The following is a 21215-nucleotide window of genomic DNA, read 5'->3' on the forward strand; positions in this document are numbered from 1 at the left end:
CTGATTGCATCTTGGTGCCTCCCATTGGTCAATTCCGAGTCTCCTTCATCCCACTGCATCGTGTGATTTTTAGCCATGTCCACAACTCTTTGTCCGTATAAAACATGATTCTGAAAGCATCGTTCCTTTCGGGATACAGATGCCAATCCAGTGCTCTCAGAATTCTTTAGATTGAAAGTAGAAATTAGCACTACCTGGCCAAAAAAAAAGGCAGAAAAAGGGAATGCGAAGCTTAAGATACTACTATATAAGATTATATTGACATAGTTTTTTCTTAAATACTACTTTTATTTACAACAAAACCAGACATACTGGCTACACCAGGGTTGTGAAAAGAAAGAATTTTGGACAGAAAAAAAATACTTTCTAAGGAAGGATAATGATTTTAATAGCTGCCCTCAGGGGAAGACGCAGATGAGGATGAAGCTATCCCAAATCAGCAATTAGATAAATCTTGAGGATTATAGCACAACAGGATTTAAATTCCATTTCCAAAAATTCGCAACTCCTCTGGAAACTGAATGAACGTGATTGCGGCTATCTGTGTTTTTGACCGATGCTCTTGCAGCTGTGAAATCTTGACCCGCACTGAAATGCCTCGCTGAGTCAACCCTTTCTGTGTCCTTGTCCCTGCAGCGCGAATCTGTCCAAGGCGGCCTGGGGAGCGTTAGAGAAAAATGGCGCCCAGCTGATGATCCGCTCCTACGAGCTTGGGGTCCTTTTCCTTCCTTCAGCATTTGTAAGTTCACACTTGAGACTGCCTGATGGGTCACGTGTGAAATGAATTGGGTTTTTATGTTCTCTTCTTTCCTACCCTCTGCCTGCGGTCGGGAGGAGGCAGAGCCCCCTCTAACCCAGAGCCTGTGCTCTCAACCACTGGCCAGTGCTGATGAACTTATTCAACACTCACTATTCTGGGAGCGGTGGGATCGCTGCTCTCAAAGAGTGGACCTGATTAGAGATTGAAGATATTGCTTTGGGTAAAGTTAATAGCAATGTTTAAATACTGTGAAACACGACATGATTTATTACCAAATGGTAAGTGAGGAGTCACTGAAGGAATGACTCAGCCAAGTGCGAGACGTTTTAGGTTGGGCTGATTGGAGGACTTTGGAAGCAGGAGGGCCCATGGGGGGTGGGTTGAAGCATGCTTAGGATTTAGAGGAGTGGGAGGAGTATCCCACGTTGGGTGACATGGCAGGAGCACAAGCCAGGAGGCAGGGAAGTTCATGACATCTGCTGGAGAAGGAAGTTCAAGGGGTCGCAAAGGATGCATGTGATCAGACTCACTGGTGAGCCCCCTGGAAGGACACGAAGTTGGAAGCCATGTGAGCATCTTTCTTGAGACGTCCAGCACAGCCAGCTTGTCTCCCAGCTTTGGGACAGCTCTCAATTTCTGCTGCTGAACACCAGACACAGTGGCTGGTTTTTGTGTAAGGACCAGGTTGTACAAGCCATGTGTTTCTCTAAACACTGGACTCCACTCTTGGACCAGAGAGAACGTTCCCCCTCCCCCGCCTCTAAGAGGCCCATGGGCCCCGAGACCTGCCATCTCACCCCCTCTCACTCACTCTGGGCACATGCTCATCACTGGAATGCAGGCAGAAGTGCCCACACGATGAGGTGGGCATTTTTTTTCTTGCCACTTGCTATAGTTGAGTTTGTGATACATATACACATGATGCAGCCCCACTGTAAACCACTTGGACTGGGCCAGAAGATTTAGCTAAGGGAGTGCTGGGTACTTGTCCTTAGGCTTAAATCCAGACCCGTGTAACATGTGGGCATCATCTTAAAGTGTGCTGCAGAGGGTTCTCCGCCAGCCCACTGCTCCTCCTTGCTATTTCTTTTCTCACGTGTGCTCTGGTGAAGAGCTCTTTTCTGCCTTTCTCTCTCCTCCCCTAGCCAATCTTGATCCATCTTCTCCATCTCAGAGGGTTTCACTACAAACTAACAGACCTCTCCTGAGAGTAGTATCATAAGATTCCAGCACTTTTTGTTTCTTTTCTTCAGTCAAACAGAGCAAGTACTAACACTGCTTACAGCTGAGGATTTCCACTTCCACAGCCCTGTGGGTAGATGGTTACCTTGCTTTCTATAGACAAGGTTGTGGCTTCCCTAAGGTTCCACAGCTGAGGGGGTTCCAGTCTCTAACTGGTCCCTCCTGTGATCTCTCAGCTTTATCACAGGGAAAGAGTAAATTCGCAATGCTAAGGTAATATTTAGTAATTGGGTGTGATTATAGTGACTGTAGCTTTGAACTGAGGCTAGAATTATCTCCCAATAATAACTTAAGTAATGGAATGAATTCCATGCCACTGTTGTTTGGCTTTTGTTGTCAGCATTTGCAAGATTCTAGTCATTTCTAACTGTTCTGACCTGCTTCCTCATCGTGAAAATGATAATAGGAAAGAGACATATTGTACTTCCAGGTCCTCTAGACCCTTCTAAACTACTAATTTTTATCTCCAATATGGTTTCTGACTGTGCGTTAGAGAAGGCTAATAGAGAAAAAATGGGCGTAATCATTTAGAATGCCGAAATTGATTCTATACTAGACTCTTATTTCTACACTTTCGGAATAAGAAAAAGCCCCACTGTAATGCATTCTGGGTAAAATAGAGATTCAGTTATTTATAAAGACCATCAGGAAAGAATGTAAAAAATGGATTCCAAGGCCGGCCCTGTGGCATAGCGGTTAAGTGCATGCACTCTGCTGCTGGTGGCCCAGGTTTGGGTCCTGGGCACACACCACCGCACCGCTTGTCAGGCCATGCCGTGGCGGCGTCCCACATAAAGTGGAGGAAGATGGGTACGGATGTTAGCTCAGGGCCAGTTTTCCTCAGCAAAAAGAAGAGGATTGGCATGGATGTTAGCTCAGGGCTGATCTTCCTCACAAAAAAAAAAAAAAATGGATTCCACTCCTTCTATGTCAGCAGATTCAAGAGCAAGGTCCCAAGCAGGGTGACCATGTAATTAACATATTGACTAAGAAGATGGCAGGTTCTCCAACAATCAGAGTTCCTGGCATGTCTCAAGATACAGATCCTAGAACAGTGCTTCCCAGCAGGCTTCCTCCATAACCCTGATAAGGACCCATGGATTGCCACTAATCTTGTCAACAGACATTCTCCCATCTGAGTGGATTGTCTGTGTCCTTCAGGGAATCATCAACGACTCAGACAAGGCGCTGAAATTAGGCATGTGGACGATACACAGAAGTATTTGACCTTGCCCTCTCAAGGAGCTAATAGCCACATTGAGCAAGAAGGTCATAAAAGTCAAATGGACACCTTGTTTGAGAGACATCCTAGGTGTAAGTCGGGTGCTAAGACGTGTGAGGAAGGCACGTGGGAGGCTCTTAGTAAAAGTCTGTTAGTCGACGTTGCTTCTTTTAAGTCCCTAGAGTATGCACTGCCCTTTCTGTGAGAAGAAATGTGCGAGACAGTGGCTGTGGAGACTGCGTGGATTTAGTCCAGTGGGTGTTGGGTGTGGTAGGTGCTTAAATATGTTCACGTATCTTGTAAGCAGTTTGCAGTATGGAGTAGCTCACCTGTAGCTGTGTCTTGTTGAAATTAAAGCGTGTGCGCACACACATACACACACACACTCTCTTACGAGTCTATTGTATTACTTAGAAATGCCAATCCCTATATATTCATTAATGTCTTAAAAACTTCTCAGTCATAATCTTAAAATGGTTACTGACAATAATGCAGTTTGTTGTAAAATGAGGCCCAAAGTTATTTCTTTCTGTAGATTTCCCTTTCAGTACTATCAAGACATGCCTTTTAATATTTTTAGTTACATATTTGCCAAATAGACTTACTTAATACTGAGTTTTGTAGTCATTCTTCTGATTGGACATCATCCAGAATCCGGTTTCTTGAGCTCAGCCTACCTTCGTGCCTTCTAGGCAGAACTCCATGTCCACAACACCCCCAATTCTGAGTTATCAGCAACTGGAGTTTCCACTTTTGTCCTTCACCAGTAGGCCATCCTGATCACCGTGTTCCGGAACGCTGGCTTGAGGCCAGCGTTGCAAACAGTCAAGTTTTGTACCCAGAATGGCAGAGTCTTAAACACTGCAGAGGCAGTCACCTAGAAAGAACCCTGCAGCTCTCTGCTTTCCCACAGCCATGATGAGGACCTGTCACTCAGAGCCAATGGCCGTGTGAAGTCACGCTCTGTGTGGCCTAAAGACTATAATAGTGGATGGAGAGCCAGCATTTCCCGTTCACAATAAAGATGCCACTTAAAACCTCTGGGATTGATCTGGAAGCTGATAAGTCCTTGGTAACCAAATATTTGTTGCCATTTTTTCTGCTGCTTTTAAATGAATGAATCAGTAAACACATCATTTTGAGCTCAGGCTAACTTGCCATGAGAGTGTGGAGTCAGTAGCTTTCCCTTTGATCAGGAGCACATTCAGGAGTTTGGGGATTTATGTCAAGGGACATTTGACTGTGTCCCCAGCACTTAGCTATTGTTGCTACGTAGGAGGTGCTTAATAAATGTTTTTTAATTTAAATTGGAGACTTTATTCTTTTGAGGTCTAATACCAGTTTATTAAGTATATGATTTTTGTTGGATTGTCCTTTTAGTTTAGATGTGTTTAACTTTTAGATTAGACTAATTCATTTAGGTTCGGAAAACCTCAATATAGGAAAGTTCTGCTGATTTCAAAGATTCAGTAGCTGTACTCCAAACCCTAGGGCATCTGTGAGTATATCAGGGAGACAGGAGTATTTCTCTCTTTGAACTTCATGCATTTTGGTGTTTACTGAGCACGTACTTGTCTGATGCTGACTGGGCCCCTGACTTGAGCCTGCATAGCACAGTGTGGCTAGAATGCCTCCTACCTCTGGGAATAATGCACATAACCATCTGAGAATCACGGATCAATGTCCCAAGCTGTTTCCTCCAGACGAAGGTAGCCTGAGCTTCACCGCGCTGGTGGTGGAGCTGAGAGCCATCCCAGCCCCTCCTGAGCCCCAGGTTCACCTGCTCCTGAGATGACAGGTTCTCTTTGCTGTGATCAGATTCAAAAATGCTTCAAGGAGAGCCAGCCCCGATGGCCTGGCAGTTAAAGTTCAGCACACTCCACTTCGGCGGCCCGGGTTCAGTTCCCAGGCACGGAAGCACACCGCTCATCTGTCAGTAGCCACGTTGTGGCGGCGGCTCACAGAGAAGAACCAGAAGAACTTACAGCTATACACAGCTGTGTACTGGGGCTTGGGATGTGGGGGGAGAAAAAAGGAGGAAGATTGGCAACCGATGTTAGCGTAGGGTGAATCTTCCCCTGCAAAAAAGAAAAAAAGCTTCAATCAAGTCCCCAAGAACTTTCAGTCTTCAAGTCTCTACTTTCTCTTTTCTCTGTTCTGGTTAAACTATTTCATTGTCTTTTTGTTGTTAAAAATGGCAATATTATTATGACTGTGGCTCTGGCTAGAAGAACTAATAAAATTTACAGGAGCCACCATCTCAACCCTCCCCACACGCCCTCTGATGACCTGCCTTGGGCCCAGCCCACGGGCTGGGGGCTCTCAGGGTTTCCCAGGAGGCCACAGCTGGGCAGCTCTGTTTCAAGTGGCATTTAAAGCCACTTCCTCACATTCTACGCCTTCCTCTACCCGTCCACCTCCAGTTGTCACATCCTGACTCCTCTGCCCTGACAAGAGCTTTGCTGCCTGCTGCTGCAGGTCATTGTCTTCTCCCTCCCCTGGACTAACTGATCCTGTCTCTCCCCTCCTTCCCCATCTCAGCTACCACCCTACTTCTGAAGCTGTGTTTCTGCCCACCTGTCAGGGTCTGTATTCCCCTGCCTTTAAATCCTTGGTGGCTCCTCTTGGCCCACGAGATGATGTTCAGTGTCCTTTGTGTGACATCAAGGCCCACTGTGAACTGGAACAGCTCCTCTCCCGTGTGCCCCAGGGCTCCGGCCCCTGCGAGTACTTGGTGTATGGGTGAGGTGGGCTGTGGTGGCAACCACCACTTCTAGTTGTGTGATCCTGAGCTACTGTTCTTTGCCTCAGTTAGAAACTCTGAAATAACTGGGAAAGAGAATAGAAAAGAACACATTGGACAGATTCCAAGGACCAAAAAAAGGAACTCTCCTGGAGCACAGTTTGAAGATTTAGGGACCTCAGATCTATAGGAGCCAAAATGACAGAGAGTGGAGTTGGGATCCTGCTTACAAGCTGTCAGACTTTGGGCCTGTCACTTCTGTAGGCCTCCTGTTTTTCAGCAATGAGATGGGGACAGTGTAGGATTGTTTGAGAATTCAGAGCTGTTACCTGTAGTCTTCACAGCAGAGCCTGGTACTTAGCGAGTACTGAGCGCGGGTTGCAGTTAATATTAGCAGTAGCAGCAACAGCTTGTAAACCAAGCAGTTCCACAGAGGGTGGAGGCAGAAACTGAATTTCAAGCAAATCAAAGTCTTAACGTCACACCCACAAGAATGTTGTGCTGTGGGGCCGGCCTGGTGGCGCAAGCAGTTGGGTGCGTGCGCTCTGCTTCAGCGGTTCAGGGTTCGCAGGTTCTGATCCCGGGCACACATCCACGCACCGCTTGTCAAGCCGTGCTGTGGCGGCCTCCCATATAAAGTAGAGGAAGATGGCCACGGAGGTTAGCTAAGGGCCAATGCTCCTTGGCAAAAAAGAGGAGGATCAGCATCGGATGTTAGCTCAGGGGTGGTCTCCCTCACAAAAAGAAAAAGAATGTTGTGCTGTTACTTTTTCTCCTTCCGAAGTGCACTCCATCACACTCACACAGTCAGCCCTTTGCTTATCAGAAACCCATCCTTCTCGGCCCTGTTGGGTTTCCTCTCCTCCATGAAGCTTTTCCTAAGCCCTTAGCTGGAAACGCTTGCAGTTGTTGATCGTATACGGCTTTACAGAAAGGACAAGACAGCCACCTTCTGTAATTCACTTCTTGTCAATTAATCCACCTTCGATTACATGTGCTCCTTCTAGAAGGCTCAGCTGTCATTACTCTTTACTTGGGAAAATGTGATGCCTTGCATAGGGTTTTACTGCCTGAGGTTGCTCCTCGGTTAGATGCAACTGAAAAATAAATTACATCTCTAACTGGGATTTGGGCATGTTTCTTGTGCTCTGTGATTGAGCTGAGCTGCTAAGCCTAACCCGTCAGTGATAACCGGCTCTTCTACTCCCAGAGCTGATGAGGGAAAGCTGGTAATTTCCCATGTGTGATACATGTCCACCCTCTCACCTGGTGTTTTATGAATGTAGTGTCTTAACTGTCTGTTAAGTATCTGCCTGGGAGGGCGCCTTCTTCTGTTTTCTAAAACGCCAAGTGATACGACTGTGACATACAAATAATGATAATTAGAAGACAGCCTCGAATTATTTGACATCCAGATTGAAGGGAAAAGTGGTACTTTTTTTATATATATAATACCCAAGAATTTGGATCAGAAGTGGCATTCAAGAGAAAAACATATTGCTTCCTGTCAGACTTGGATGGTTCAAAGCTTCTTGTATTTGAAGTCGGAAAATGGAGCCGAAACATGTGGGGCATCAGATCTGGGTCTAGGCGATAAAGACTGAATCCTTCGCCATGACGCATTTGAAAATACAGAAATAAGCTGGGAGCTAAAGAAGAGGGAAATCATTTTACCTTAAATTCCATAAAGTATTTAATAATCATTAAATTGGCATCACTTCCCAACTTCTGGCCTCTTTCTTTTTAAAAATGTCTAGAACCAAGGTTTCCAGAATTTGGCTCATCCTGTCTTGGCCTGCCTTAATAATGCCTCTTAAATTTTCAAGGAATTCTTCCTTTTATCGTAGTTCGTGATGGGTAAATGTCAGACTGTTTATTTGCTTAGTGGAAAGAACATAGGATCAAGAATCAGAAAGGCAGGGTTTGATTTCCAGCCTTGCCACATGATAGCTGTGTGGCCTTGGCCTATTTAACCTCCAAATTTATTTCCTCCTTTGTAAAATAGGAGTAATTACAGCACAGAGAACACCCTGAATACTTACAGGTGATACTAATTTACATCCATGTGCCAGTTATTGTTCTAAATAACTTATTTAATGGTTGAGGAAACTCAGGCCCAGAAAGGTTAAGTAACTTGTGTAAAGTCACACAGCACATAAGTGATATACAAAGGTAGAGATTAAGATTATCCTCAGATCCACAATATGTTGAGGTAAGCCGTGCAGAGGGACACCAGTGCTGACTGTTGAGATGGCCCAGCAGCCCCCTGCTGAGTGGGAAGAGGTGTAGGGGAGAGGGCAGGCTGCAGTGTCCTTTTTCACGTGTACTCGGTCTCCCTGCTCCCTTCCTCCTCTGCCTCCAATACATATCTGATTTTTATTAATTTTTCTTTCATTCTTTCAAATCCCCCTCTTTCTGTTTCCACTGACCCCACTCTTATCCAGACGCACCTCGTTCATATCTCCACTTTTGTTATGGTGATATTACTCCTTGTCTCTCCATCACCATTCACTAATCCATCTCCCGTTCCCTTTGCAATAGCTCTCAGTCTTCTGGCTCGAGCAATTCTGAGTCTGATCCATTCTCCATTCTGTGCTAATCTGCTTTTATAGTAGAACTTCTCTGTTCAAAAGCCTGCAACTCCTCACTGTGTATAGAAGTAAAGATCGTGCTCTTTAACTGGGGTCGTATGATGCTTTGGGTTGTGAGTGAAAGATAACCATCTCGAAAGGTATAAGGGGCCAGCCTACTGGCGTAGTAGTTAAGTTTGTGCATTCTGCTTCGACAGCCCAGAGTTCACAGGTTCGGACCCCGGGCGCAGATGTACACACTGCTCATCAAGCCATGCTGTGGCGGCACTCTGTGTACAAAATAGAGGAAGATGGGCACAGATGTTGGCTCAGGGCCAGTCTTCCTCGAGCAAAAAGAGGAAGATTGGCAACAGATGTTAGCTCAAGGCCAATCTCCCTCACCAAAAACAAAACAAAACAAAAAAATGTGTAAGAAAAAAGGCAAATACAGAGGGCAAGTTGCTCACTTCAGGCAGGGCGGAATCCAGGGGCTTGGGACATGTTACCAGAGTTCAGTTTGATGCATGTGAGAGCCCCCAGTAGCTCAAGGCTCACAGCTTACTTAATGAGCTCCCCACAGAAGGATGGCCTCTTCCCTGACACCTCTGACTTGGACCACGTGCCCATCCCTAGTCACTTGGGCTAAGGGATGGGCCTGTTGAACAGGTACAAGCCACAGATGTCCACAGTGCTTCCCATTCAACACCCTCTCCAGTCTGGCTGATTCTCCTCTCCAGTGTCCCGCAGCTCTCCTCATTAGTTCATTCACCCTCCCCACAAGGGGTCTGCTCTAAGCTTTTCCAACTCTGCCCTGGGTTGTGCTGGTCTCCCTCTGATGTTCTTCCCTGACATCTCTCTGTTCATCAAAATTATACCAATTTTTCAAGGCCCAGCTAAAATATTTTCTACAAAGCCTTTCCTTACCCTGCAACTGGTAAAAGGTCATTTCTTCCTTTTCTGTCTAGAGTTGGTGCCAGGCATCTATCGTACGCTTCCTTTCACTGTCTTATTAGCTGCCGTCTTGAACCCCATGCCTTTCTATAGGTCTTAACGTGCACAAAGCAGTTTCGTGCACAGTATTTCAGTTGCTCTAATGCAGAAGCCTGTAAAATCATCAGAGAAGGTACTTTAATCCCATTTTTACAGCTCAGCATTACTTGAACATCAGCTATGCACCAAGACTTGTGCTAGGTGCTGAAGTGAAAAACATGAATGTGATAACATCCAGATGCTTTACTCTTCCGATTTTACAAATGAGGAAATTGGGGCCTAATAAATAAGTGACCAAGTGTCCCACTGACCATCTTTTTCAGTTCCTGGAAGATGCAAGCTCTTTGCCACCTCTGGGCCTTCGCAGATGCCGTTCCCTCCACCTGGAACATTCTTTCCACTCTCACCTGACCAAACCCTAGTCATCTGTCAGAGTGTAATTAAAATGTCACTGTTTTAGAGAAGCTTCCATTGACCACCCCTCCCCTAAATCTAACACAGGTCTACTGCTCTCTCTCCCAATATTCCTCTGTTTTTCCCCATAGTGCTTATCACAAATTGTAGTTATTTTATTTTTATAAAGGCATTTGTTTAATGTCTCCCCACTAGACTACACCCCACGAGGACAGGAGTAATGCCATTTTTGGCGACTCCTGTATACTCAGTGCCTGGCACCCATGCCTGACACAGAGAGGGGACTCAGGAAATAATGTGTTGAATGAATAAATGTAAACATCAGCCGTTCACGCAGCTCAGTAAATGCCAGAGCAAAGGCTAGAACTCAGGTTGCCTGAAGCTCAGGTCAGCATGACGCCAACTCTTGCCGTGTCCTACGTTGTGCCCTTGAGCAGCCTCCCCTGATGAGTTACGTGATCACCAGGACTCAGAGCTGCAGTCCCGGCTCTTTGTATGGGTTCCTAAGACGTTAGCACTGTTTGATATGTGGGTGTTTAAGATATGAAGGGTGGAGATGTGTTTGGATGGGTGGACAGAAGGAATGAGAGACAGATGGACAGACTTGCAAACAAGATGCCCGGATAGTCCACAAAGGAGATGATCAGTGTGTGGGGGCGTGGGGAGAGCAAAGCTAACGTATGACACCCCTGCCCTCCTGCGCAGGCCCTGTGTTAGAAGGCACTGGCGGCCTGGCTTTAGGAGCTTCACCTGCACCCTGGTTAAGATCTAAAACTAATACCCTATTCTGGAGTTCTTGGAATAAACCTTCGTTTTGGTGGGTCTTGAAGAGTTTTCATTTTTATATTCTTATCGCGTTATATTGGAACACTTTCATTATACATGAAAGCAACTTTTATTTCCTCACCAGAGTGAGCAGCCTGTTACTATAGCAATATCAAAAGTATTTTGAGGTATTTTTATACAGTGTCTGCAAACTGTACATAGTGGTTAATAGAAACAGGCTATAATATCCAAAATTGTTTTTCTCTTGTATCTTTATATTCTTCGTTAAACTTTTGCAAATTTTGCTATAATTTAATTCCTGAAATTTAAACCTATTATTTTTAGGAAAGATTAGTTTGGGGAAGTTGTTAATATATTTGACCTATTGAACATTGAAAATAGCTCTGAAATAACTTAAATTTTGTTGTGAATGCCATAAAGATAGAGTTGCTTCTTGAGATCTGTCTTTTTTAGAAAATGAGATGCAATCATAGATTCCTCCTGTGTGTCTGTAGGGCCTGGACAGCTTCACAGTGAAACAGAAATTCTTCTCAGGCAACCAGGAGCCAACAGCCTCCTTTCCTGTGCCATATGATCTGCCTCCAGAACTGTATGGAAGTAAAGGTGAGATGAAGGAAAACCACGGGTGTATGTACCAAAGCAGAAACAGTACCCGGGGGAAGCCATTGGTCTCTCAGTGGGAGGCTGGCTTATGGGACATTCTGGAAGCACAGGTTTCCAGAGGCCCCTTTACTGCCGTGTCTGGGACCACTAGAGCCACAAATCTCAAACTGGTTCGCCTTGGAACCCCTCTGCAGTGTTATAATTATTGAGGATCACAAAAAGCTTTTATGTACATGGGTTTTTTTATCTATTGATGTTTACTATGTTAGAAATTAAAACCAAGAAATTTTAAAATATTTATTAATTTGTTTTTTAAATAACAGTAATAAACCCATTATAACATATATATTTTTATGACTTTAAAACAAAAAAGAAATTTATGAGGAAGGTGGCATTGTTTACATTTTTTGCAAACCTCTCTACTATCCAGGTTAATGGAAGACAGCTGGATTCTCATAGCTGCTCTGTTGTGGTTTCATGTGTCACGTAGCCTCTGTGCGCTCGTGAGAAAGTGAAAGTGACAAATCATGACTTAATATTATGCTGAAAGTAATTTTGACTTCACAGACCCTTCCCCTTAAAAAAGAGGTCCCCAGGTCACACTTTGAAAACTGCTGCCCTAGACAGCACTAGACTAGGACTTTCTTAAGGGCAGTGACCAAGTATTTTTCACAATAGAAAGTCGGTGGAATATCAGTTCAGGTTCAGTGTTTTTGGAGGAAGGCTGGCTGGCGTCGGTGGCTCCACCTCCATCCCAGGTCTGACCCAGCCCCACAGGCTGGCAACACTGCTTTTCTCAGCTCCTGTCTTTGAGGCAAGTTCACACTTACCACACTCACACAGAAGGAAATGTATAATCAGGACACGATTATTTATTTTTAATGGCAAATGCCCGTATCACCACAAGCAGCATATTTTCCCCAGAAGGTAGAGGCCTACACGGGTAGCCAAATTATAATCTACAGGTTTCTGAGTGCATGCTGAATCTGAACGGGGAAAATTCCTTTTTTGATTGAAAAGTTGTAATGATATCACCCCATTAATATTCCAGACTCGCTGACCCCCTAACAGAGTCAGCCTTGGGCAGTGAGTCCCTTTCTTCCCTAGACCATGCTGGGTGGACACCAGCTACTTCCCCACCCACACTCACCCTTTAAGGCTTTCCTGGTGAACCAAACCTCCCCCTTCTGATGGACCCATGTCTTTGATTGTATTGGTACATCTAACAGTTAATCCTCTGTCATGCTCTCTAGTCTGCCAGGCTGCCTCTTGCAGGTGACTTTATAGATCTCTAATCAGTTGTGTTGATACAAAGCTTCAGAAGGCATTCTTGTTCCCCTCATTTCCAAGCTATGTACATTTTTTTGAATCCTCTGAATTTGAGTCCTCTAAATTTGTTGTATATTCATTTCTCGCTAGCAAGATTATGTAAGTTTTATCAGAATTTCAAGGAATCTGTGACTCCCCCCACCCCTGAAAACACTGCTTTAGAACCAGGTTGTGTTTAGGTGTCAACCTTACAACTTACTAAGTGACCTTGGACAGTTATCTGCTTTCTATAGACCTTGGTGTTTCTATCTGCAAAATGAGAAAATAAGGGTGCCTACCTCATAGGGCTGTTGAAAAGAGTAACTGAGATGGCATCTATGAAGCACTTAACACAGTGTCGAGCTGAGAGTTAGCAGTCAATAAATGTGGGCCGTTGTTTCTGTTATTCAAAATGTCCAGTTCAGTTCCTGGCATGTACTAGTGGGTCTCCCCTTCCCTTTGGTGAGCTGATGATGATAAGAGCCTAAGGCCTGTGCGAGACAGTCCCTGAACCTGCCCAGGTCACAGGACATGACATGATAACCTCTCCTTCCACGTCTGGCTTTCGGCTGCACCTTTGTCTTTTCTCCCTTTCTTATTCTTCATGTTTTGTTTTGTTTTGTTTTGTTTTTTTCCTTAACCTGAGTTCTCCTGAATAAACACATTGGAAGTGGACACTGACTGTGATTGCCTTGGGCCTTACTTCCTGGGGTCTGGCCTTGGGCCTTGTACTTCCACCCCCAGGTGGGAACCTTGGCTGGAATTCCACCCCCTCTCTTTAATCCTAATCTCCAAAGGACTATGAAAGCAGAAATGGAAGAGATAGAGGAGCAATAAAAATATCCTGAATTCCCTTCAGTTCCAATAGACAAAGCATTCCCAAGAACTTAAAAGTTTACAACTGGGTAGTGTCTTAGACCGTGTAAGGATAAATCTTTTATTTTGCCAGCAAGTAGAATGCTTTCCATTGTTTAGTTTCCTCTTTGGTATCCATTTCCTTTGAAAGATATATACAGGACAGACTGGAGCATTTTATTTTTTTATCAGTACAATTTTACCTTATAGACTGCTTCAGTAGCATGTAGAATAATGCCAGTGATCCAGATTTCACCATTTCATATATAGCCAGCATTCAGGGGGGTCGTATGAACTATAAAAAGGCATCTTACCAAGATTTGGAAAAGTGAGTGGCTAAGAACATTTCAAAAGCACTTCATTTGAAAAAGTGATTTTCAAGCCACTGGAACACATATAAGATCTTGCTAAATCAGAAAACTGTACAAAAACCTTAGCAAAGAAATAACACCGCTGTGAGCAAGTTACAGTTCAATACGAGAGACCACCAGATGTCCTGAAACCAAGAAACTGATCAAATAAAGCAAAAACGAAGACTCAGCTGCAGCATACCTTGCTTCGTGCAGTGCTTGCTGCTGATTCATTCTCTACAGGTACATTATTGAGAACCTACCGTGTGCAGACACTGTCTCGTGCTTGCAAATGTCCGTGAACCAGACAGACACGAATCTTTGCCCTCGTGGAGTCGACATTACTCTTCTCCTAAAAAATTGTACTTAACCAAACTTATTTTACTAATAGGAGCTGTAGTTTTAAAAGAAAATTTTTATAAAGCAAATTTTATAAAGCAAAGTTTTAAATCTAACACAAATTATTTCCGTATGTCCCACTTGCTGTGTGACCCTGAGCCTGAAGAGAAGGTGACATAGATGAGTGTACGATCTCTCCTGGGTGTTCTCCCAAGGGCCTCTGCTCTGCACTCCTTTTTAGCTTTTATTTGTATTATCTGATGTACTGTTGAGAGAGTAAAATGAGGTGAAGTTATGTAAAGCCTCTTATTTGGACTTAATAAGTTATCTGTCAAGTGTAAGGAGTAAGTGAACATACCGAACTTCAGAGGTTTTAGTTATTTTATTTAATAAGTGGCTTTTTTTAAATACACATGGTATATGTATAGTATTCTTTCAAATTTTTGACATAATTTCTGATTTACAAAAGGTCACAAGAGAAATACCAAGAATTCCCATATACCCTGCCCAGGTGACATTTTATCACATTTGCATAATCCTCCTCTCTCTCTCAAATGTTAGCTTTTTTCTACTCCATTTGAGAGAAAGTTGCAAACATGATGTCCCTTTATCTCTAAATACTTCAATATAGATTTCCTAAAAATAAAGACATTCTCTTACATAACCACAGTACAGTTACCAAAATCAGGAATTAACATTGATTCAGTACTGTCATCTACAGAACTGATTCACATTTCATCAGTTGCCCCAATAACATCCTTTATAGCAAAAGAGAAATGCAGGTTACCAGTCACTTTCAGTCATCACGTCTCTTTACTCTCCATTAATTTGGAACAGTCCACAATGTTTTTGTTTTTGTGTTGTGTGATGTTGTCACTTTGCTGAGCACAGGCCTGTTATCTTATAGGCTGTGAGGGACATTCTACATTGGGTTTGTCCATTGTTTTTTCATAATTTGATCCCGATTATGCACTTTTGCCAAGAATACCACAGAAGCAATGTTGTGTTGTTCTTGGTGCATCATATAAGGAGTCACGTGGTATTGATCTCCCTGATTAATGGTGAAATTAACTTTGATCAGCTGGCTAAGGTGGTATCTGCCAGGTTGTACATAATCTCTTGCAGGTATATTTAAAAATTTTTAAAGTTTTAAGTGTCTAGAACTAAGCTAGTAACCTGGGTATGTAATTGCTCAGTAGAAGTCCTTAAAACCTGCTTGGCACATGACATATGCGTGATATGGATTTAGCACATCTATAGTCTATATAATCCTTAAAGGGCTTTAAAACTATTAGTTCCCAAATGGTTTAACCATTCTCCCTACTGTTGGATTAATTTAAAATAATTCCTCGCATCTAGATAGTATAGGAATAAACTTCAGTCTAGATCTATCAGAATTATTGCTAAATAGTAGAGTCCAGATTCCTAAAGTATTTTTGTAAGGGAAACAGAAAGATGATTCAATTTTCTAATCCAGAGATAATACAAAAGAGGTAGGTTGCTTAAAATCATTGTTGATATGTTTCATTTTAATTTTTAAGGACTTGTTTTTGAAAGCTCTTTAGAAATGAGGATTTTTTTTTTAATGAGGCAGCCAACAGGTTTTTTTGATCATTTCCTTTAAGAAAATCTATGTTTGTTTCATAGCACAAACACAAGGCTGAAACTAAACTTCCAGCTTAGCTTTTAAAATTACTTTGTAATCAGAAAGCTTAAGGAAATCTAGAATTATCAAAGTAAAAAAGAGTAATTTATCAGATTACCTTGAAATAAATAGCTACTTGGTTTTTAGCAATTTGAATTATTCTTCCTCCCACTAGATAGATTGTTCTGTGTATATAGTTACAGCTTAATATGAGGGGTTCTTCACTGAGAACGGTGTTAGTGGGTCTCAGATAATACTGATACTGCAATTACAAATAATTACATTTCTCCTAGGTTGGGAACCCAGTGCAAAATATTTTGGACCTTTCCTCCCTATTGCCAGCTGGCAAGTCTTTTATACTTTCCTTGATTTCAGAGTAGGCTAAAGTAAAAGAGCATCAGAAATCTTATGCTAGTTGGTTCTTCTCTCTGGCATGCACACACCCCACACACACATCCCCACCACACACACTCCTGGTCTGTTTGTGCTGATATAAGGAAAGAATTAAGTTGTCGACACAAATAATCAATAATCATTCTGTTGTAAAAGAAAAGGGGAGAGAGAGTTTTATTCAGGCCAAAACTGAGGGCTGTAGCCCGGGAGCCACAGCCTTCGTAAAGGAAGAAAGCACAGTTATATACCTTTTCCAAACAGAGAGACATACACCAAGCATGACGGGTGCATTCTTTCAAGGGTTCAAGGAGATGTTTGTTACAGATTAGCAGGTATACAGCAGGCCAACATGACCCTGAAATCGTGGGAAGAGAGACTCATCTTCAAAGAATGCTGGTGTCATAGGAAGGGAGGCATCAATTCTTCAAAGAGTACGTTCTTTACTTAGGATAAGGATTAGAGCAGATGTACAGTGTATGTTTGACAAGCAGAAGTCAGGCCTCTTTGGTTCAAATGAATTTAGGCCAGATCAGGTTTAAACCAGAATGGCTTCCCCATCACCTCAAGATATAAAAATTTCTTGTATCAAAGGGATTGCTCAGGTGACAGACAATGGCTTATGGAGGTATATCAAGTTCCCCTGGAAATAAGACAGTGGGAAATGTACATATTGGTGTTTGATCCTGGGAGTAAGTGGGGGTATAGTCGTAAGTCCTTAACCCAAGGGCCGTTTCTTAGAGGATTAGAGGAAAGAGCTTATTGACTGGCTAAAAAGAACAGGATTTTGTACTGTACTTGGGTTTGTCTGGTTGTTAAAAAACCTGTTAGGACCTATGCAGCACATAGGATAATGGCAATCCATGTCCTCTAGGAGTCGAGGGTGGTGCTAATTATAATAATAATAGCAGCTAGCACTCATTAAGTACTGATTATGTGCCAAGAGCTGCAATGAGCACTTGACATGAATTAATTCATTAAATCCTCACTACCCTGTGATACAGGTACTAGTCCAAACTGTATTTCTGTCAAGATCACCTTTAGAACTTGATAAAAAATGCACATTGCCAGGCCCTAGCCCAGATCTACTGAAACAAGCTCCCTAGGAGTGGGTCCTTGGAAAATACCAGCGATTCTCATGCCCGCCCAGTTAGGGAACCACTACGCAGACATGGTGAAGTTCAGAATTCCAGCACCATGGCATGCCTGCTTGTCTGTCTGCCCCACTGGGCTGTAAACTCTGAGAGGACCTCAGCTTTGTCGAGCTTTTCCCCCTCTCCACCCAGAGCACCTAGCAAAGTGCTGGCATCTAACCAGCACTCAACAAATATTTCAGATACATGCATGACTATATCAGAGGCAAGTTGTCCTCTCGTGGGACAGTTTAGGAGGATTGCTTAAAACAGGCCTTCATCTCAACCGGTAAGTGTTAATGCTGATTTCCAATCTCAGTGGGTAAAAAGACACAACAGAATCACAACCACCCTTTTTTCACCTCCCTGTTGGCTTTTTTTTGTGGTGGTGGGCCCTTCAGCCAGCATGGGAAGCAATCAGCCGGTAGTGCAGACATTTACTCATTTATAAAGCAGAGCGGCAGGGGATTTGCCAATAGGGTGGTTACCAGGTCCTTATGTGGTCATTGTTGGCTAATTTTGAGGGACAGGAGTCAATGCAGTGGTGGTCCTGAAGTTACTGGCTGACTGGCAAATGTTTGCATCACAAATCCTGCACTGGTGAAGAATCTCTCTAATAGCTGTTCATACAGCAAGAATCGGGGTGTCCTCTGCCTTGGGGATGAAGCAAATCCGATGTTACCCAGCAGAACAATATGCAGGACAAAATGGGTAAATCGGAGAAGTCCATTCACAGAAGATGGTGTTTCCAATGGAAGAGAGCAGGTGCTTTGGTAAGCCCAGTTAGTCGCCGTGTAGAGTCAGGTCTCCAGCCCTGCTAGTTCCTCGCCTTTTCTGAAACAAGCATGTAACACAGGCCCCGGTATATGGCTCTCTAACAAGCTTGTTAATTAACAAAAAGTGTGTGGTTTCATGCTGTCAAACCATCGCAAAGCCAAAGACAAGAGAAGAGGGTTTTGATAACTTGTTGCCATCTTTGGCATTCTTTTCCTGCACTTCCTGCTAGGCGCTGCTGTTTTCAGGCTGGCTCAGTGATTATTCGACACTAATAGTGAGGCTGCAGGGAGGGAGCAGCAGGTACCATTGTTTGCCAGGCTGTCCTCGGAGCTACCCTCTGCCTCTGTTCAGAAAAGGGAAGAAGCCTCCCCCAGGGGCAGTTGGCAGTGCTGAGCAGCCGCTTCAGTGGGATGGTCCATCTCAGCAGACCTGCCGAGTGGCCAGTTTACTACAAGCACTCAACCCTTCAGAGTTGTTCCATCTCTCAGACTTATCAGGACAATAAATGGGGATTTATTTTTAATCCTTGTGATGTGTTTACACCCTACCCATATCATTATGGTTCTTCTGAAATGATTTGACTCTAGCAGTAGCAATGCGTGCTAGAGGTGATTTGTTCTGATTTTTTCAATTTCTGAACATCGGTTGAAGGAAGAAAAGGTCACATTTATTGAGCACCTCCAACATGTCAGGTGTTCTCTCATTTATGCTTCACAATAATCCTGGGAGGTTGCTAATGTAATTAATTTCCATTTCCCAGATGAGGAACCTGAGGCCAGAATCCAAATGCATTCCCCTAGGGTGCAGACAAGGATGAAGGTGGGGTTTGAACACAAGTCTTATTTCCATTGTACCATGCCAAGGAGTGTTGCTTTCTTTGACAATTGTCTGCAATCCTTATACAGAAACCCTCATCCCTTATCAATTATTAACCTTAAGGAACAGAACAAAAACATTACATGGACGTGACTCTGGGCCTCTTGGTTGTATGTGACCTTGACCAGCTGAGAGCAGAACAATGGCCCTTGACTGTACCAGTTGTTACTGCTGGTTTCTCCAGCTTCTTAAAAGAAGAAAATAATGGCTGTCCTTTGTTAGGTTCTCTCTGTGCCAGACACTGTCTTGCACACTACATGGATTTATCTCCTTTAATCTTCATGACAGCTGCATGACATAGGTACAGATAAGGAAACTGAGGCTCAGAGAGCGGAACTGACTTGTCAGTGTAAGTAGCAAGCCGGAAGGCATCCCCGGGTTTCTGCTTGCCTGCTTCAATGTTCACTCACGCCATGTCTTGACACGAACCTTTGCTGAAAGCCATTGTCTGAAATAGGCTATCGTCTGGGGTTGGTTCAGAAAAGGTTCTTCACAATTTGTAGACTCCAGCACATAAGTGATTTTATCCTGTTAGGTGAGTGAATTTTTGGTAATCCTGTTCAAATACGTCATATATTTATGTAATGTGTTTTTTCCCCCTAGATCGGCCCTGGATTTGGAACATTCCTTATATGAAAGCACCAGATACACATGGGAACATGTGGGTTCCCTCCTGAGAATCTTAAAGCACTGTGAAATTTATGTGTAAGACGTTGAGCCATGAACATTGGATGTTTTTGTTTGTACTGGATGTTCACTTCCCTTAAAGTTTTATCTGCACCCTTATGAAACTCTTTACAGAGGTCAATTTTTGAACATGGATGTTGGTTATACTTTTTAATGGTCGTTATTAACATTTCTCACTAAACAAAACAAAGAAATATTTTCTTAATTCACTTTTCTATGCTTTGGAACGAAAGCTATTAAACTCACAATGTTAAAAGACTACATAGATATGAAATTATCCTCAGAGTGATGTGGAATCTCACGTGGTGTCCGCTCTTCTGAGTTGAAGGTTGACTTTGTGTGTTGTGCTCCATCCATCGGGAAAGGTGCTCTTCATTCAACTGAAACTTTTCAGAGGAACAAAGGGACCATTAGCTTTCTCACCCAGCTCACTCTCCGCTTCCTGAGTGTGTCTCGGACCACACTGGACGTGAGTCTGCGGATTCCTGGCACCTGTCGCCGAGGCTGGTGTGGCTGCCCTTCAGAAGCGATAAGTCAGGTTGACTGTCATCGCCCTGCAGCTTCACGGGATTTTTCATCCTCCCCAGCACCATGCTGGCTGCCTCACTCTTACGGAGGGGTCTCCCGGGACCAGACCACCTGCCGTTTCCTCACTCGTTCCCCAGGCTGCATGGGTGTCTCTTCCATCCCCACAAATTTCCAGACAAGACAGCTCACAGAATCGTACAAAAGCACACAAGTATTTTGCTTGGAAGAAACCCTGAAAGGGGACCTGATTTGGTGCTTGAATTCACAAGTGAGAAAACTGAGGCCCAGAAAGGTTCAGGACGTCCCCCGGGTCACACAGCTGGCTGGGATCCGAGCTGAGTACTTATGAATGGGTTCTCCTGGGTGACGTGGACCCTCTTTGTTTTCTTCTGCACAAGGCTGATTTCCAGTTTACCACTAGCCTCTTCATCTTGTAATTTAGAACAGAGTTAAATGTTAATTTTAAAAGATTTTTAAAGATATCTTTTCAAACTGTTCCTCAGAGGCCTAGGATTTTCACCTTAGCAACCTTGAAGGGTGGGGTGGGGGTGCTGTGATAGAAGAGGAGGCTAGGAAGACAGGGCTGCTGGCCCTCTTCCCATCGGAGAATCTCTGCTTTACCTGTTTTATATATAGGGATTCTATAAAGGAGAGTATCTGGGATTTTTTTTTTTTCTTTTTTTAGTTATCTGATTTTTTTTTAAAAGTTGAATAGCCACTAGAATTAGATTAGCCGGTTCATTCCACAGGTAAGAAAACTCAGGTTTAAGCCTTTTCTGACCCTGCCTTCTACTTCCTAGAACATGTAAACCCTACATCACGTGAGCCCAGAAGGCAGTGGGGAGGGTGCCCTGGGCTGGCAGTAGAGGCCAACGTAGCGAAGGGGCCGGCCCAGAGCGGGTGCCCAGCAGTGTGACCTGCATGTCCAAAGGTCTGTGGCGGGGGATCCGAGATTCTCACCGGCACGGTGGTCCCATCCCAGGTGGGGGTGGGTGGA

The 21215-nt window shown here is 43.7% G+C and overlaps 1 protein-coding gene across 3 annotated transcripts in view; it reads left to right on the plus strand.

Annotated features, from left to right (window-relative positions):
* The window catches only part of TDP1 (tyrosyl-DNA phosphodiesterase 1), an 86565-nt gene extending 66012 nt beyond the window's left edge, over positions 1 to 20553 (plus strand). For 2 of the 3 annotated variants that reach the window (XM_058567533.1, XM_058567532.1), the window contains exons 14-16: positions 637 to 739; positions 11222 to 11330; positions 19607 to 20553. In XM_058567533.1, coding sequence (XP_058423516.1) covers positions 637 to 739; positions 11222 to 11330; positions 19607 to 19680 — 286 coding nt within the window. In that variant the 3' untranslated portion in view covers positions 19681 to 20553. Of the gene's footprint in view, positions 1 to 636; positions 740 to 11221; positions 11331 to 19606 lie in introns of those variants that run through there. The other variant, XM_058567534.1, reaches the window with a different exon arrangement.
* The last annotated feature ends 662 nt before the right edge of the window (positions 20554 to 21215 follow it).

Source organism: Diceros bicornis, chromosome 24 (assembly GCF_020826845.1).
Source record: "Diceros bicornis minor isolate mBicDic1 chromosome 24, mDicBic1.mat.cur, whole genome shotgun sequence".
NCBI classification, from domain to species: Eukaryota; Metazoa; Chordata; class Mammalia; order Perissodactyla; family Rhinocerotidae; genus Diceros; species Diceros bicornis.